At 38.3% G+C, this 17,094-nt stretch overlaps 1 protein-coding gene across 3 annotated transcripts in view; it reads right to left on the bottom strand.

Moving 5' to 3' along the window:
* The window catches only part of NSF (N-ethylmaleimide sensitive factor, vesicle fusing ATPase), a 158,373-nt gene that overhangs the window by 66,028 nt on the left and 75,251 nt on the right, over positions 1 to 17,094 (bottom strand). For all 3 annotated transcript variants that reach the window (XM_065897813.1, XM_065897815.1, XM_065897814.1), the window contains exon 9: positions 4,522 to 4,721. In XM_065897813.1, coding sequence (XP_065753885.1) covers positions 4,522 to 4,721 — 200 coding nt within the window. The remainder of the gene's footprint in view (positions 1 to 4,521; positions 4,722 to 17,094) is intronic.

Here is a 17,094-nt window from a genome sequence, read left to right as displayed (position 1 = left end):
AATCTTTTTAAAAGTTACGTTTTCAGTATCTTCACATTTTCTTTGAGTCTTGTTATTCCTTTCTTGCCTTCTAAAGTATTTGAGTTTTCTTTATTCCTTCCCCCACTCCTCCCTCATGCCTTGGAAAAGCTTGAGAACTATAAACAATTTTCACATAAACATTTACTTAAGTTTTATGTTAATTAACATGTCTAACTTTTTCCCAAATAATACAAGGATCTTACATGGATTCAACCCACTTCCCACATGTTTTGTTCCATATTTTAGTTCTATCCTTAAAAAGATATATTGATCATCATTATTATTTTGTACAGTGAATCCTTCTTAAATTTAACCTCTTTTAAACGTTTTTATTGTGGAATATGACATACATAGAGGGAAAGTTCCACAAATGTGAATGTATGTCTGAAGGAACTGTGACAAAATGAACATCCATGTAACCATAACAAGACGCAGAAGAGTGCATCCTGGCAGTGCCTCCTCACCACCCTTCCCCAACACCCCTCCCCTCTGTGCCCCAAAGGCAACCACAATCTGATTTTTAAGGTAATTATTTCTCACTTTCCTTTATAGTTTTACCAACTTAGAAGCATGCATCATTAAACACTGTACTTCAGTTGAGCTGTATATAAATGGAATCATATAGTATATATGATCCTTTCTTGTGTTTTCTTTTGCTCAGCATTTATTTGTTAGATTCACAACTGTGTACAGCCAGTCTATTTTTATTACAATACAGTACTTTATTGTATATTTACATGACAATGTAAATTCTAAGTTGACAGCTATTCTCTTAAAAAATGACATTCAACTGATTTCTGATTTTCGTCATTTCTGTTGAGAAGACAGGTGCCAGCTAATTGCTGTTTATTGGAAGGTAATCCTTTTTTTTCTCTAGCTGCTTTTAATATTTCTCTCTCTCCTTTTTTTATTTTCAGCCATTTAACAATGATTGTAAGTGTAGAATTCTTCAGTATTTCTTTTGCTTGAGGTTTATATCACTGCTGGAATCCATGGACTGATGTTCTTTACCCATTTTAGAAAGTTCTAAACCCTTTTCTCTTCAAATACTGCTTTTGCCCCATCATCTTTCTCCTGACTTTCTGGAAATTTAAATTGTGCACTAGACTTTCTTGTGGTATTTATCTCTCTTCATTCCTTTCATCCTTTGTCTGTAGTTATTTTTGTCTAACATCTTTCAGTTCACTAATTCTCTCTTTAGATGTGTCTAATCTGTTGTTTAAACTTGAGTTAATTTACTGAATTTCTCATTCCCAGAGTTTCCATTTGATTTTTTTTAACAGTTTCTAGTGCTCTGCTAAAATTTTCAATCTTGTTTCTCTTTGAATGTAATAAGTATACTTATTTTAAAAGTCTGTATCTGAGAATTCCAGTATCTTGAGGCCCAATTTCTATCATCTTTTGTTTCTCTTTCTTCATGTTGTGTATGTCTTTGTGTATCTGATTGCTTTTGATTATAAGCCAGGCATTGCATTTGCAAACTATAGAAATAGTTTATGGCCTTGCATGATACTACCTTCCACCAGGAAGGATCTACAATTCTGCCAAATGTCTGGGGGCACTAGTGGTTTAGGAACCCTCAGCCTAATTTTAGAGAATGACATGACTCAAAGCTGATCTGTAGCCTCTGTAACAGCATGTCTGCTTCTGGTTAACGCTTGCTCCTATGGTGTAGTCCTTCAGAGTCCCAGCTCAAAATGAGGCATGTTCATCAGACGTCCCCTCTTTGTGGGCCATAGGCTCTAATCTCTGTCCCCCTTATACCCACTAGCCCGTCAAGGGGGCTGCATAGCTGTTTAGCAGCTCCCTCCAGAAATGGCTAATTTCTCCAGAGGAACAGTGACCCCCATAAACTGGGACCTTTTTTTCTGGGCCTCCATTCTCCCCCTAGATCTTGTAAGCTCTCTGATACCTCCAAGCACATTAAAAAAAAAAAAAATTAAAACATTTTGTTGAGCTTTTCCAGTAGTCTTCAGTGGCAGGCATGATTCAAATTACCTAATCTGCCACAACTAGAAGTAGAAGTTCCAGATTTTATCTACATTTTTACCAATTTCATTGCTCACCATTGTTTCTTGCATCCACTGCTTTCCTTCTGGGTTCAATTTTCTTCATTCTCAAATATATCCTGCTTCACATTCTTCCAACAATCTTCTGTGACTAGTTAATTCTATTAGACTTTGTCTGAAAAAATATCTTCATTTCATCTTATTCCTGAATGAGAATTAAGCTGGGTATAAAATTTTAAGTTGACAGTTATTTTTACTTAGCTCTGTGAAGATATTCTTCCACTCTTTTCTGGTCTCTCTTGCTGTTGTTAAAAAGTTTACTGTCAACATAATGGATATTCCTTTGGATGTCATCATCATTTCTTTTTTGTTGATACTAAGACATTTCTCTTTTTTTCTTTGGCATTCTCCAGTTTCACTACAATGCATCTAGATATAAATTTCTACTTATCCCATTTGGGCTCATGGTGCTACACGAATCTAAGTATTTATGTTTATTAATTCTAGAACATTCTCAGCCATTCTATCTTTGAATATTGCCTCTACACTATTCTTTCTATTTGGACTTCTCATTTTAACTCTGTTATCTCAATTTCTCTTTCATATTTTCCATCTCTCTATCTCTCTGTGCTACATTCTGGGTGATTTCTTTAGATCTATTCTACTGTTTATCACTTCTCTCCTCAGCTGAAACTACTGCTTATGTTTAACCTAGTTGCTGAGTTTAAAATTTTGATGATGACATTTTCAATTTATTGGAGCTATTTTAGCTTCCCCTGTGAGAATCTCTTGTGGCCTGGCTTTGTTGGAGTATCCCTTGGGGTGTGCTTATATCTAACAATCCTATGTGGTAACACTGGCCCAGGATTCATTTTAAAATTAATTTCTCAATTTTGGGGCCCCAGACTACATAGTGGGGTGTGTGTGTGTGTGTGTGTGTGTGTGTGTGTGTGTGTGTTTTCAAATCCTAAACATGAGTTAAAGATCCATGGGTTAGAATTCCCATGGCAGATTCCTCATCTCCCACTCTAGAACCCAGGCAAATAGTTAAAAGGTTTTGTTATTTCTCTGTGCTGGTAGGGAAATATTTTCTAGTCATGCTTTTCATTGATGACAGAGCTGCTTTGAAGGTTCCAGTTCCTAGGCCACACCTTAAGTAAGTTCAAGGACTCATTTTATGTCCCCTAGTGGATGACAAAACCCAAATGCACACATTACCAGAACCAAAAGCTGCAGCTCATTATCTTTACTACTCTAGTTTTCAGTTTTCTTTTGATTTCTGAAGACTTCCTTTTCTTCCCTGAGAGCTCAATTGTGCATTTGAAATGATTTTAGCTGGATTATATTTTATCCAGCATTTGAAGATTTTTGTAGAAGGAAGATTTTCAGGTTACCTAGTCTACTGTATTGCCAGAACCAGAAATCCCACAATACTGTTTTTAAACTTTCCTTTAATGAAACAAATATATTAATACTAGTATATTAGTCAAAGTTTTCCAGAGAAACAGAATCAATAGATCTATAGATCTAGTCTATCTATTCTATTGGTACCTGAAAAAAAAAAAGAATATATATATATAAAATCTATCTAGAGATTAAATGTAAGGAGTTGGCTAACATAATTATGTAGGCTGACAAGTCCCAAGTTCTGCAGCTGGCAAACTGGAGACACAGAGAGCTGATGGTGTAGTTCCAGTCCAAAGGTCTACAAGCTTGAGAGCCAGGAAGAGGTGTTTCAGTTTGAGTCTGAAGGCAGGAAAGAACTGATATCCCAGGTCAGGCAGTAGGAAATTCCCTCTTACTCAAGGGAAGGTAAGCCTTTTTGTTCTATTCAGGCCTTCAACGGATTGGATGGCATATTAGGGACAGTCTACAGATTGAAATGGTAAACACAACCCACCCAGAAAAATGTTTAACCGATGTCCGGGCACCCTGAGGCCCAGGCAAATTAGCACAAAATTAACCATCACAATTAGTAAACTCTGGCTTGATTTTTAGTTAATTTTATTTTTTTCTAAGACCCCAATCAAGTTCTCCTTTGAGACCTAACAACTTATACCTGTCACTACAGCTGAGTTAAGTCAGTGGTAAGTAAACTAGCTTTCTGCACATGAACCTTACACATAATTAATTCTACAAGTCCTTTTATGGATTTAATTTCTCTCTTTTAGGATAAATGAGTTCAAGTCTCTGGAAGTAATGTGGAATAAAAGTGTCACTTAAATACATATTCATGATCTGTTTTGCAAAACCTTTGGCTCATATAATCATCTATCTTTGTATTATGAACATGTGGATATTGACATCTGCTCACAACATGTAAATCTCCCATAATCCCAGTTCAGTGACATAACTCGGTTCAAAATAAATTTTATCTGCAATTTCTTCAAACTATAAATCACAGCAACAAGTCTTCCACCATAACTCTGGGTTTCAATCATCATATAAGTGATAACAAACTTTCACTAAATTGTACTTATGTTAACATTACCCTCCTTTGCTCCTCTTCAGCATCAGCAAAGAGTTTACGAATGTTAGCCTCTGATTCTCCCACATATTTGTTGAGGATTTCCGGCCCATTGACCACTTTAGGCTCCCTTGCATTCAACATCTTGCCAATCTGTCGAGCCAAGAGAGTCTTACCACAACCTGGAGGCCCATATAACAGAATGCCTTTAACGTGTTTGCAACCTAAAAAGGAAAAGAAAACAGTCTTACATCAACTAACTAAAATCCAAGTAAGACACCAAAGTTTTCTTTCTTCTTCACATGAATGTCAGGAAGAATACAGCAATAGCAATAACATATATTAATATCTAGGTGCTATGAACAGAACAAGAATGAACTGAAGATCTTTTTAAAATAGAAAATCCACAAACAATTCCTACACCAACACCAAAAGTTGAGGGGGAAAGCTGCCAATTAAAGGTCTTTGGAAAAGTATATTTGAATTATCATTGAGAACGAATACTCTTAACTCTGAAAATGTCTCTTTGACCTAAATACCTAATTAGGAAATATTACTTCTTTTTCATTACCCTTTACTTTAAAGCCAGGGGGAAAAAAGATCTGTTTTTAGGCAAGTTTAGCCCAACACAGATCTATTATGATACGACAGGCTACGGAAACTGTATCTTAGTCAAAGAAATTACAGGTCTACCTGTCAATACAAGCACTTGAAGAAAGGGCAGACATGTCTGAGTTGGGTGGGTATAGAGCAATCCATAGGATCCAGATGGATGTTACAGACTTTGTGGATGAAGTCGAATGCCCTATTTCACGTGACTATGCCAAGTGAGAAACGTGTTTTCTCAGAGCCACCAGGATGAAAATGAAACTGAAGCTTCATGAGAATAGTATTCAATTCTTTTCTAGGCAACCATTGCTAAATGCCTTAAAGGTATCATTAACAATAGCAAAATAGCAAGACTAATGATTTAGACTCCCTGGGATTTCTTTAGCCCACTCTACACAAGCATTTACTCCATTTCTTAAGATTAAGATGAAATTTGGTTTCTGTTTACTCACTCTAGGAATCCTCACCTATTTAAGTTTCACACTTAAGATGCATGACTCTTTACTTATGCGTTTTTTCTTTATACTACACCAAAAATCACTCTGTGAAATAATGAATTCTTAGATTTCAAGCGTTACACTCAAAACTACAGGTGAACAAGAAAATTTCTGGAAATGGGATACAGTGTATTTTTATGGAAAATGTCCTCATTTGGAACAAAAGCCTTAAAAAATTATATCTTTAAGAAAAATTACAACAATACATCAATGACTCAATTAAGGAAACCACAAGATTCAACCAACTCTACTAGAAATTTTAGATTCTGAGGAGGAAGATATTTTGGGTTGCCAGTACAGCCATTGCTTCTATCTTTGTTTCAAAAAAAGACTCCCTTTTAAATCCTTAAAAGTAATGAGATCTGTGCTTCTGGTTAGACTTGTAGAGACAGGGGGAACTTAGTGGAAACTCTTAAAGGCTTAGATTCTTAACCCTTCTCATCACAGAGTAAATTCCTGTCCTAAGAACTGTGGCCCAGGGACTTCCCTGGTGGCTCAGTGGTTAAGAATCCGCCTGCCAGTGCAGGGGACACGCGTTCGATCCCTGGGCCAGGAAGATCCTGCATGCTGTGGAGCAACTACGCCCGTGTGCCACAACTACTGAGCTCGTGCTCTAGAGCCCGCGAGCCACAACTACTGAGCCTGTGTGCCACAACTATTGAAGTCCACGTGCCTAGAGCCCGTGCTCTGCAACAAGAGAAGCCACCGCAATGGGAAGCCCGTGCACCATAATGAAGAGTAGCCCCCACTCACCGCAACTAGAGAAGGCCCGTGCGCAGCAACAAAGACCCAATGCAGCCAAAAATAAATAAATTAAATTTAAAAAAAGAACTATGGCCCATAAAATGTCTTTGCCCTTGTCCCACCCTTGGGGCATGAGGGGTAAGGAGATAAGGGGATAAGCCTTAAGCTTCTCCTAGAGGCCAACACCACCACGCACTGTCAGCATCCAAGCCACTGGGACACATCTGATGAGGACTTTGGAACCTGGCTCCTAGCCTTCCTCTCCAAACCAACTGCTACTATCATGATTTGAAACTATTTGTATAAACCATTAAAGAGGCAGGTGGTGGTGGAGGGAGTGAAACAGGCACAAGGAGGGGAGAGCCAGGAAGGATAAACTGAAGACTTGCTAAGTACCTACAAAGTACCAGCCCTTAGCCACATCTCTCCAGTCTCAACCTTCTCCAAGTTTATCAACTTCCTTCTAACCACACTTCCTTCCATATTAAGCCATGCTTTCTTTCAAAGACTCTCACCTCCTCAGCATTCTTATACTTCTGTTATACCTACCCTATGAACCCTGAACACAATATGGCTTTACTGCACCTAAACATTGGCCAGAGCATGACCAGAGAAAATTACACCACTGTGCTGACTGATATCCTAACAGTCTCATGCTATCTGATTTCAGTTCTACTCTCACTGCTTTCTCAATATTGCATGCCACCCCTTACCTGTTTCTGTTCATCTCCCATTCTCCTTAGTTATTATCCAGACTTCACTGTTCTCTTCTCAAGCACTACCCATGCCATTAATTCTTAGAGATGATCTAGTTTCCTACTTTTCATAATAAAAAAAAAAAAAAAGACTATCAGGTATGAACCCCCTTCACTCCCTACTTCTTTTTTTCTCCTTTTGGCCCCCCCTCTTTTTTTAAACACTGCAAATTTATTATTTCACAGTTCTTTAAGTCAGAAGTTTGGGTGGGTTTGGGTAGCTCTGCTCCATTTTTCATAAGACTGAAATCAAGGTGTGGGCCAATGGGGCTCTGGGAAGAATCCACTTCCAAGTTTACGTGGGTTGTTGATAGAATCTATTTTCTTGTGACTATAAGACTGAGATCCCTCTTTCTTTGCTGGCTGTCAGCTACGGGTCAGGTTGATCTTTTCTCCTAGAGGCTGCCTACTTTCCTTTTGACACTTTCCATGTGGTCCCCCTCCAGCAAGTGACTGAGTTTCTCTTATGCTTCAGTTCTCTTCAGCTTCTCTTTCTGACACATCTCTCTGCCTCTTCTGCCTTAAACTACCTTATGTGATTATGTTGGGCCCAGCCAGATATTTCAGGTTAATCTCCCTATCTTTTGATGAGGTTATTAGTAATCTTAATTACATCTCCAACCCCCCTTCACATCCCTGCTTCTTTATCTACAAATTTATCTGCAGGCATCTCTTTTCTCATCCTCAGCATCAGTTCTCAAAGAAGGAGCTTCCTTCCTCTTCTCCAAAGTTTAAATTGCAATTATTTGTTTATATACTTTCTTTTCTCTTAAGACTGTAAACTATTCAAGGGCAGGTACTGTCTCATCAATCCTCAATTGCAGACACCCAGCCTAATGCCTAGTACATAATATGTACTCAATAAATGGCAGAATAAGTAAATTATTGATTCTTTTCCTACAAAACTCAGAGAAAATGGGGGGATAGAAGATGGTTTTTAAAAATTATTTGAATAAGACAGGAATAAAGACGCAGACCTACTGGAGAACGGACTTGAGGATATGGGGGGGGGGAAGGGTGAGCTGTGACAGGGCGAGAGAGAGTCATGGACATATACACACTAACAAAAGTAAGGTAGATAGCTAGTGGGAAGCAGCCGCATGGCACAGGGATATTGGCTTGGTGCTTTGTGACCGCCTGGAGGGGTGGGATAGAGAGGGTGGGAGGGAGGGAGACGCAAGAGGGAAGACATGTGGGAACATATGTATATATATAACTGATTCACTTTGTTATAAAGCAGAAACTAACACACCATTGTAAAGCAATTATACCCCAATAAAGATGTTAAAAAAATTATTTGAAGCTCTTAAATTATGAACAGTATGTACTTTCATGGCTGAACTAATTTAAATACCTAAAAAACACCTTTACAATGACTGGGACTTACAAATTTAGCAAGACAAACTACATAATACATAAATACTAGATTTTTAACTCTGTAACTCTGTTTTTGTACGTGGGAAATGCTCAATTTAATGTGTTTTGAATTAAATTGACTCAGATGTCATAAAATAAATAACCCACAAAATATTACCATGAAGCTTGAAAGATAAAATGCACATCCGTGGAACTTATATGTAATACAGATCTGTGAAATTACAGAATCTATTCAATATAACATCAATAAGAATGTCATAGAAACTCTAGTCTGCATGAGAACCATAATTCTTTTAGGATGTCAAGAAAGCACATTAAAAGTATACAATGGGGCTTCCCTGGTGGTGCAGTGGTTGAGAGTCTGCCTGCCGATGCAGGGGACACGGGTTCGTGCCCCGGTCCGGGAAGATCCCACATGCCGCGGAGAGGCTGGGCCCGTGAGCCATGGCCGCTGAGCCTGCGCGTCCGGAGCCTGTGCTCCGCAACCAGAGAGGCCACAACAGTGAGAGGCCCGTGTACCGCAAAAAAAAAAAAAAAAAAAAATATATATATATATATATATACAATGACATGCGAAGATTTTCAAAATCCACTTCCACAAAGGAAGCAGTTACTTGAATAATCAGTGGAAATGGGACTTTGTTATTCCTATTATTATCATAGCCTTTCTGACTTATTAAATAAGCATTGGTCTCTAATTTAAATGAGTCATAAAAACTCTGCATAAGTAATTCCATTCAACAAAAGTGTATTAAGCTCCTGTTTGGACTAGGCACGAAACTAGGTGTTTGGGATACAAACATGAAAAAGGCAGTCCCTACCTGCAGGGCATTTCTGATTTAGTAGGAAAGACAAATAAAAATAGGTTATCTACAATATAATATGACATTATCAGAGATGTGCATGAAATGTTTTTTTGGAACCTAGCCAAGAGAGACTGATTCTGCTAGAGTGATGGCAGAAAATTAGGGATGGACACAGGGGAAGAGGTAACATACAGTCTGGGTCCTGAAGGCCAGTTTGAGGTTCATGGTTGGGCAAGTGAAGGGAAATGGCACCCTAAAGAGAGAGATTAGCATTAGATTAGGCATGGCAGTGTGGACCTAGAAGCTGTCCTCTCAAAACAGCCAGTTATCACCTTCTGTGGCTGGGAGCCTTGGAGGTGAGTGCCTGAGTAAGGGGATGACAGGTTCCCAACTAAGGAAGGCCTTGACACCATGCCCGGGAGTTTTTAATTTGTTTTGTAAAAACCCAGTGTTTTTTAATCAGGGAGGATACATAACGAGATGTGTGTTTAAAAACTAACCGGCAGTGGAGTAGACGAAGGACTAGAGAACAAAGATCAGAGGGTGGGAGTCTAGTTGGAGGAATGTTCTTAACCTTTTTCTGGGGACACTGCCTCACTGGCTGGCTCTGGATTTTTGCCAATTAAGCTTTCCTTTTCCTATCCCTCCAAGTCCCTCCAAGCACATAAACAACTGGGTCCAGAGGCCTCAGAAGGCTGCCTCCCTACTGATACCCCAGCTTTCCCCTGAGCTTCTCCAGGACATTAAGGCCTAGCTCTGATGCTGGGGAGCCTCTGATCTCTGACTGTTGGACTGTCTGACTGCGAGCTGTACTATTCCTTTTTTTTTCCTTTATGTCTTACATGCCCCCCCTCACTACTCAGAGATCAGTTCCCTGGGTTAGGGAACTACATAGCAAAGGGCAGGCACAGAAGAATGAGAAATCAGTGGAACTGCCTTGTTTAAAATGTCATATTCTCTGATTCTATCTCTCATTTTCTTTCCCATGGAATAGCCTAATGGACCTGCCCAGAAAAAATGCCCATGTACAAAAATTTGCATGCAATTTTGAGAAGATTTTTTGATCCTCTGGGGTCGAATCATGAAATTCAAATTAAAATCCCTGAATGTACTACTGAAATAATCCAGACAAGAGACCAGGAATGGAAAGAGGTAATAATCTTAAGAAATAGTAGTAGGAAAAGAATGGAAGAGAACAGAGATATTCATCAGAGCTTAGAGACCAAATGAAAATAAGAAAAAAAGGAAGAGTCAAGGATGACCTTAAGGCATCTAGCCTGGGGGCACATGGGAAAAATGATAGTAATCTCAGAAAACAATCAAGAGGTTAGCAAGAGGAAATCATAACTTTGTTTTTGGCTATAAGGCATCTGAGATTCAGGCAGTAATGTCCATTAAGAAAGACTTGTTGAAAGCTCAGAGAAGATATCAAAACTACTGGTTCAATATTTTTGAATGCCCGTTCTGGGTACATGAAAAGCCTCAAAAAGCTTTAAGCAGAGGAATGTGACAATAGGGACAAATGCTCCGGAGACAAAGGATGAGGCCTGGAAAGAGAACATCAGATTTAAAAATCAGAAAGTTCATGCTGATCTGGGTCAGATCATTTTGGGTTGTGGTAGGAGAAGGAAGCTAAGTAGCATAAGCAAGAACAGACAGAGATCACACTTTCAGGAACTCTGGCAACAAAGAGTAGGGATTTAAGGAGACAGCTGCAAGGAAACTTCTTCTGAGACTAGTTAAGTAAAGAGAAGAGGAAGTAAGCTGAGGTTATGCCTGTTGGGTTCTGTTTACTATGTGAAGTAGGGGGCTTAGGTCATCTACAAAATGCAGGATGAGGAGATGATATTGGGAAACATGGTAAAGGTTTGGAAAGAACGTGGGGAACTGGGAAAACGTGTGGGGAAATGTGCTTGAGCAGACAGATGCCATTGGGTAAGTGAGCTCAGCATACGAAATTCAGGTTACTGAGGGACTCTCCTCTTTGCTGTAATTATATAAGCAACTTACAGTTACGTAAGGTAGGTTCTTACTCAATTATATAAATATAAATTTTATCAAAGCTGGCATAAGAATATTGACTTTTTTGGTTTTAAACATCTCTTTTTTTCAAAACTGAATCTTAAAGTTTAGCAACACAAGGTAAAGTATTAATTTAATTTGAAGTTTATTATCTAATTTTAGCTAGAGTCTATTATCTAATTTTTGCTCAAGTCTTACCTAATTTTCCATCCAAAAAAATCCAAAACTATCACATGGCCTGTTTTCAACATTCTCCCTCCATTCTCTACCAAGTTTGAGGCTTTAGTCTTCATTTCTAAGTCTTCGCACCTTTTCTCCTTCCTCCATAACTTACATAAGTAATAACTAATGTGGGCTAATAGTATAATCACATATAGTGCAAAAGCAGTTCTTCTCTTCATTTCCTGAGTTCAGTTATTTAACTGCTTATTTTATTAACTGCTCCTGTTAATCTTCCTAAAAATAACTAATTTTTATTTGGTTGAGGCAAAACATAACAACTCTTGGTTACAGTAACATAAAGGAAGGTGGTAGTGAAAAGTGTAATTCAAAATGGCCAAAAATGGCTTTATATATTTGGTTTTGGAATTTTAAGTTGCTAATTATATTTGAATATAGGAGTAAATGAAGTTCTGGGATATCATGTTCTTTGATTCATTCAACAAATGCTACATTTGGAGGTGGGAAGATGAAGCAGTTCTCTTCTGATTATTTCTATTTTCTCAGTGAAATAAAGATTCCAGGTCATCAGCTGCTGGTGAAGATGGAAGGATGGAAGAGGTGGTGTTGGATGTTTGAGAAGAATGGAGAGGAACCAGTCATCTCAGAGAGTAGGTGAGGAAACTGATGAGGCTAAGGAAATACATCCCTTCTCGGCCTTTTGGCTAAGATCAAGTGTAGATTAAGGAAATACAGAAGGAATGCAAGGAAATACTGATTCCAAGAAATACTGAGGGCTTGCTTGAGATTTGGTTCTTAAATTTAAAGTGAGGTCAAATACCATGGTTTTGTTTTTCTTAAGCCATATTTAAGTCTGGGTACTGATACAGAGTAAGCAGGTAGCTGAGAAACACCTGACATATACAAGATGAGGAGCAAGGCTGTTAAGGGTGTATGTGAGGAGGGTGAAGGTAATAGACCATGGAATCTAAGCTGGGTAAAGATGACAAAAAGGCTGGGAAGTGACAGAGTAAATTAACTGGAAGGTCCCCATGTCAAACTTGCTGGAGTTGGGGTAAGGGCTATGCTAGAAGAAAGCAAGGAAAAAATGGGAGGTGGCTAGAGAGGAAGATGCTTAAAACTGAGATCCCCGAAGTAGTGGTTATTAGCGATGGTTCAGTCTTGGGTATGACCAAAGAGTGAGCAGCTGAGATGGAGTGAAAGAAAAGTTAAATGGAAATGAGAACTCCAAAGAACTGTGAAGACAGACTGTTGAACAAATCACCAACAAGGATACTGAAGTCGCCAATGACACATAGATAAATAAAGCCAACAATGAGGATTACAGTTAGAGCAACAAGTAAGCCAGACAACTTCTTTGTCTGGCTCCCCTGTTCATTCTTCTCTAGCAGGGCTACTCTTGTTCTCTTCCATTTTGTTCTCCATATGTTAGGGACAATGAAAAGTATTAATATCTATTAATATATCATTATGTAATAGCTATTAATAACACTACAAATAATGTAAAACACCAAAGAAATAAACATAGCAAATGGTAACGCCATTGTTTACTAAGGATTTAAGTGAACATGACACTGGAACCTCACTATAAGACTACATTCTGTAAATAATTTAGTATAAGGCTTCTTTGTATCTCATTCTAGAGTCCTTGTCATAAAGTATTTTTAATGATTTCCTAAAATATGAACCGCAAAGCTGCATTTCAATTATATTTCACTACAGATATTTGTCAAATGGATGAAAGTATGACTTGTGGTCAGGTGCCAGATAGGTGAGGACTGATTGGATTAAGTGCATTAGGAAATAAATCAAGTGAAAAAATCTCTAGAGAACATTAAAAATTAGTAACTAAGAGTCCCATTTTTCTGACCAGTGATTCTCAGACTTAGATTTCCAAAACTAGCTAAACAACTTCTTTTTTAAAAAATATCTGGAGACTAGTGTTGTCATTGGGTTGCTTAGTTTTTAATTTACAAGGTAAAGATTTCTTAAACAAAAATATCAAACCTGGCATCTTCTATCAGCACCACTTCATATAAGAAAATATACTGTAATATCAAAAGGTATGGTGGACATAATCTCAGAATAAAGGACAGCTTTTTGTATTAAATAAATTCAAAAGTGGGGGCTCTGGAGTCAGCTTGCCTGGATTCAAGTCCTGGTTCTTCCTCTTACTAACTGGAAATAATAGCAACTACCTCAGAAGATTATTATGAAGGTTAAGTATAATGCACATAAGGCACTTAGAATACTTCCTGGCACATAGGAAGATCTCGTAAATATTGGCTTAATAAATATTAACTTATTTTTTATCACCTTGCTATAGAGGAGTGATGAAATGGAACCAGACTCCCAACTGTTAATGTGAGAATTAGATCATTGTTAGGTGACTGTAAAGCTTGAAAATAAGTGACAATCTTGCTTGTGAAATTCTTTCTGAGACTATTGTGACCATCTGGCCCCTTAGGCACTTTATCTAAAACACGAGTGTCACTTGGACACTGCAAATTATAGTGCCCATTCCTTTGATGAATCTCAAACTCCAAATTAACACTGTAGTAAATGAGTTGTAACACAGCAGTTTCACAAAGATTTTACTAGTGTTCAGTAGAGAAGGATTCTCTGTAGCTTTAGTCTCTCTCTTCCAGGTGGATTACTATCAGAGTCAATCCTGCCTGCTTCTCTTATGCCTTAGGCAGAATTCAATTCACACCTATTTCTCAAGCCTTCCAACTTCATTTAGGGTAAAGATGTAGCTCCATCCATAAAAACCAAGCTACCACAACTATCAGTTCCATGTGTACACATCCTTCTATCATCTTTCTCCCCAACCTGTTCTATTACAATAAATATTTCTTTTCCAAAGTTCCCCTTATCCTCCCAATTGCACCCACTCTCATAGCCCTAAACTACCAGATATTAGAAAGCTGCCCCTCCTCTTTCTTACGGGGGCACACACCTCACTCTGCTAGCACCCACCTGGGATGATTTGGTTCTATTGAGAGGAACTGGGGCTATTTCTGGGTTCTTCACCCGAAAGGTCATTTGCAATGCTAGATTACCACTGCCCATCCTTTGCCTCTTAGTTTGAGGTAGGTTAGTATGATATGCACTTCTCACCTTAATTCTAACTACCACTCTCTGCCAGTTGAATTAGCAATTCTCCAACAATGTAAAAATTTGCAGCCCCAGGTATTGATATTCACTGATACTGATATTCAGTGATTATAATCATACAAATTTTGGTGGAGAGAACTTTAGGAGGCTTTAAGTGTGTGCTATGAATAGCTTGAAATGATTTTTGACCTAAAAGTCTAAATATAATAAGAACTTATCCATTATAATAAGGCTTATGTAGCCCCTGATGAAAATAATACATGAAAATATGTATGAGACCTAATATACTAATTGTAATCCCTTTTTAAAAATAGCTCAATGAAAAATACATAGCCTATTTCTGCAGTAAAATGAATAAATAGTAATGTTTATAATCTTTCAAATATTATCCATAAAAGTGACAAATTTGTATTTGCTAATCTCTTCAATTTTAAAAAGCAGTGAATTTTCTTTGCTTTCCTGAGATTATATCAGAGGCAAGCTGCACTGAGGAAAAATTGTCAGTCAACTTTTAGGTATCCAAAAGAGGAAAAAATTACAGCAAACACTAATTTTACACAACAGTAAGCATAATAATAATAAATTAGGAGGAATGTCTGTCAAATTAGCATCAGGATAAAGAGTGTTTAATTTATTTTGTGGGAAACATGATCTATAAAGAGAGAGAAGTGTGAAGTGGGTTTTGTGATGTTTAAAGGGGAATCCCAAGTAGCTTCCAGTTCAAATGCAGACAGATTTGCCAAGTTTGCCAAAACAGGGAGGATATCAACAGACTAGCAGCAAGTCAGGACATATTCACAAGTCTTGCAAGCCTCTCTCTGCAGTTGTGCAAACCAGATTTGAATGCTTATTTTTAAGTCATGCATGCACTTGCAGAAAATACAATCACAAATTAACATCAATATTTAATCTTTTAAAGTTTGCATAATTCTAACTTCTCCTAGAATTATGAGTATTTTCTTAGTTCTATTCAACTTCTCATTTTAGTAGTACAATATGATTATTTACACTAAGAAACAGTTTTCCAACCATGCAATGAGGACCTGGAGAATAGCTTCCAACAACTCATAATATAGGAGGGCTTTTTGTTTGTTTGTTTCAAAGATCGTCAGTCAGCCTCTAAAATGAGTTATCTATATTTGCTTAGCTGGGCACTTAGCAAATCTTTAAGAAAAGGAAGTACTTAAGACTAAAAACACAACTTCTGACCCCATTTGAGCAGTCAGGTCTTTGATCGTCTAATCTCTGGGTATCATTTTGTCCAGTAGAGACCTGCTGTTGCCCCATCAACTTTAAAATGCCAAGAGCACCTTGAGTTCCGTTATGATAAAGTGGAAAAGGCCTGTGCCCTAAGCACCAAGCATCTATGCAGGATGCCTACCACCCAACTAGTCTATATCCAAATTAGTCACCTGAGATTCACTATAGATCCTCTCATTAGATAGCCTAGAACTAAAGATGGGGTATGTGTAGTAACTCTCCAAACTAATCTTTGCTGACACCCCCATCCGTTTTTTACTCCCTCAGAGGGTGTGGCCTGGTATTTCACAAATTCTTGATGACAAAGATCATGCTTCTACTATAGCAGGTCCTGCCTTGCTGCCATCTGGCAGCATGTATCTTTATTAGTTTCAGAATTTTACAGCTTTTCCTTTCCCCTTTTTTTCCCTCTGTCCCTTAGCTTTAAACCCATTTTACTTGCAGTCCCCAATGGAGCCTCTTAAAATGCAGATTTCCAAGCACTACTCCTAGAAATTTGAATTCATTAAGCCTGGAGTGGAGCTGGGGAAGCTATTTAACAAGCACCCTCCAGGTGACTGTAATGCAGACCAGAGGACACTCTGAGAAACATCATTCATAGTTAAAACTGACACTACATTAAGCTGCCTTCTAAGAGTTCTTAGGTTTTTATTTTATTTAGTGTACATGTTCTATAGCATTAATTAAATCATAAGCTAATAAGGATATTTTTTTATTCCTCGACAAGCTGTAGCTGTTGAAGAGCAAAGAGCTATTCTAACAAGATAAAAGTTACCAAGAATAAATGTAAGGGACCTCCTTGGCAGTCCAGTTGTTAACACTCCACGCTTCCACTGCAGGGGGCACAGGTTCAAACCCTGGTCTGGGAACTAAGATCCCACATGTCACGAGGCGTGGCCAAAAAATTAAAAATTAAAAAAATAAATAAATGCGGGACTTCCCTGGTGGCGCAGTGGTTAAGAATCTGCCTGCCAATGCAGGGGACATGGGTTCGATCCCTGGTCCAGGAAGATCCCACATGCTGAGGAGCAACTAAGCCCGTGCACCACAACTGCTGAGCCTGTGCTCTAGAGCCCGTGAGCCACAACTACTGAGACCACGTGCCACAACTACTGAAGCCTGTGTACCTAGAACCCGTGCTCCGCAACAAGAGAAGTCACTGCAATGAGAAGTCTGCGCACTGAAACAAAGAGTAGCCCCCACTCGCCACAACTAGAGAAAGCTTGCGCA

This window comes from Phocoena phocoena, chromosome 19, assembly GCF_963924675.1.
Source record: "Phocoena phocoena chromosome 19, mPhoPho1.1, whole genome shotgun sequence".
Lineage (NCBI taxonomy): Eukaryota > Metazoa > Chordata > Mammalia > Artiodactyla > Phocoenidae > Phocoena > Phocoena phocoena.
The sequence above is the reverse complement of the archived record's forward strand: the minus strand, read 5'-3'. Positions and strand labels throughout refer to the sequence as shown.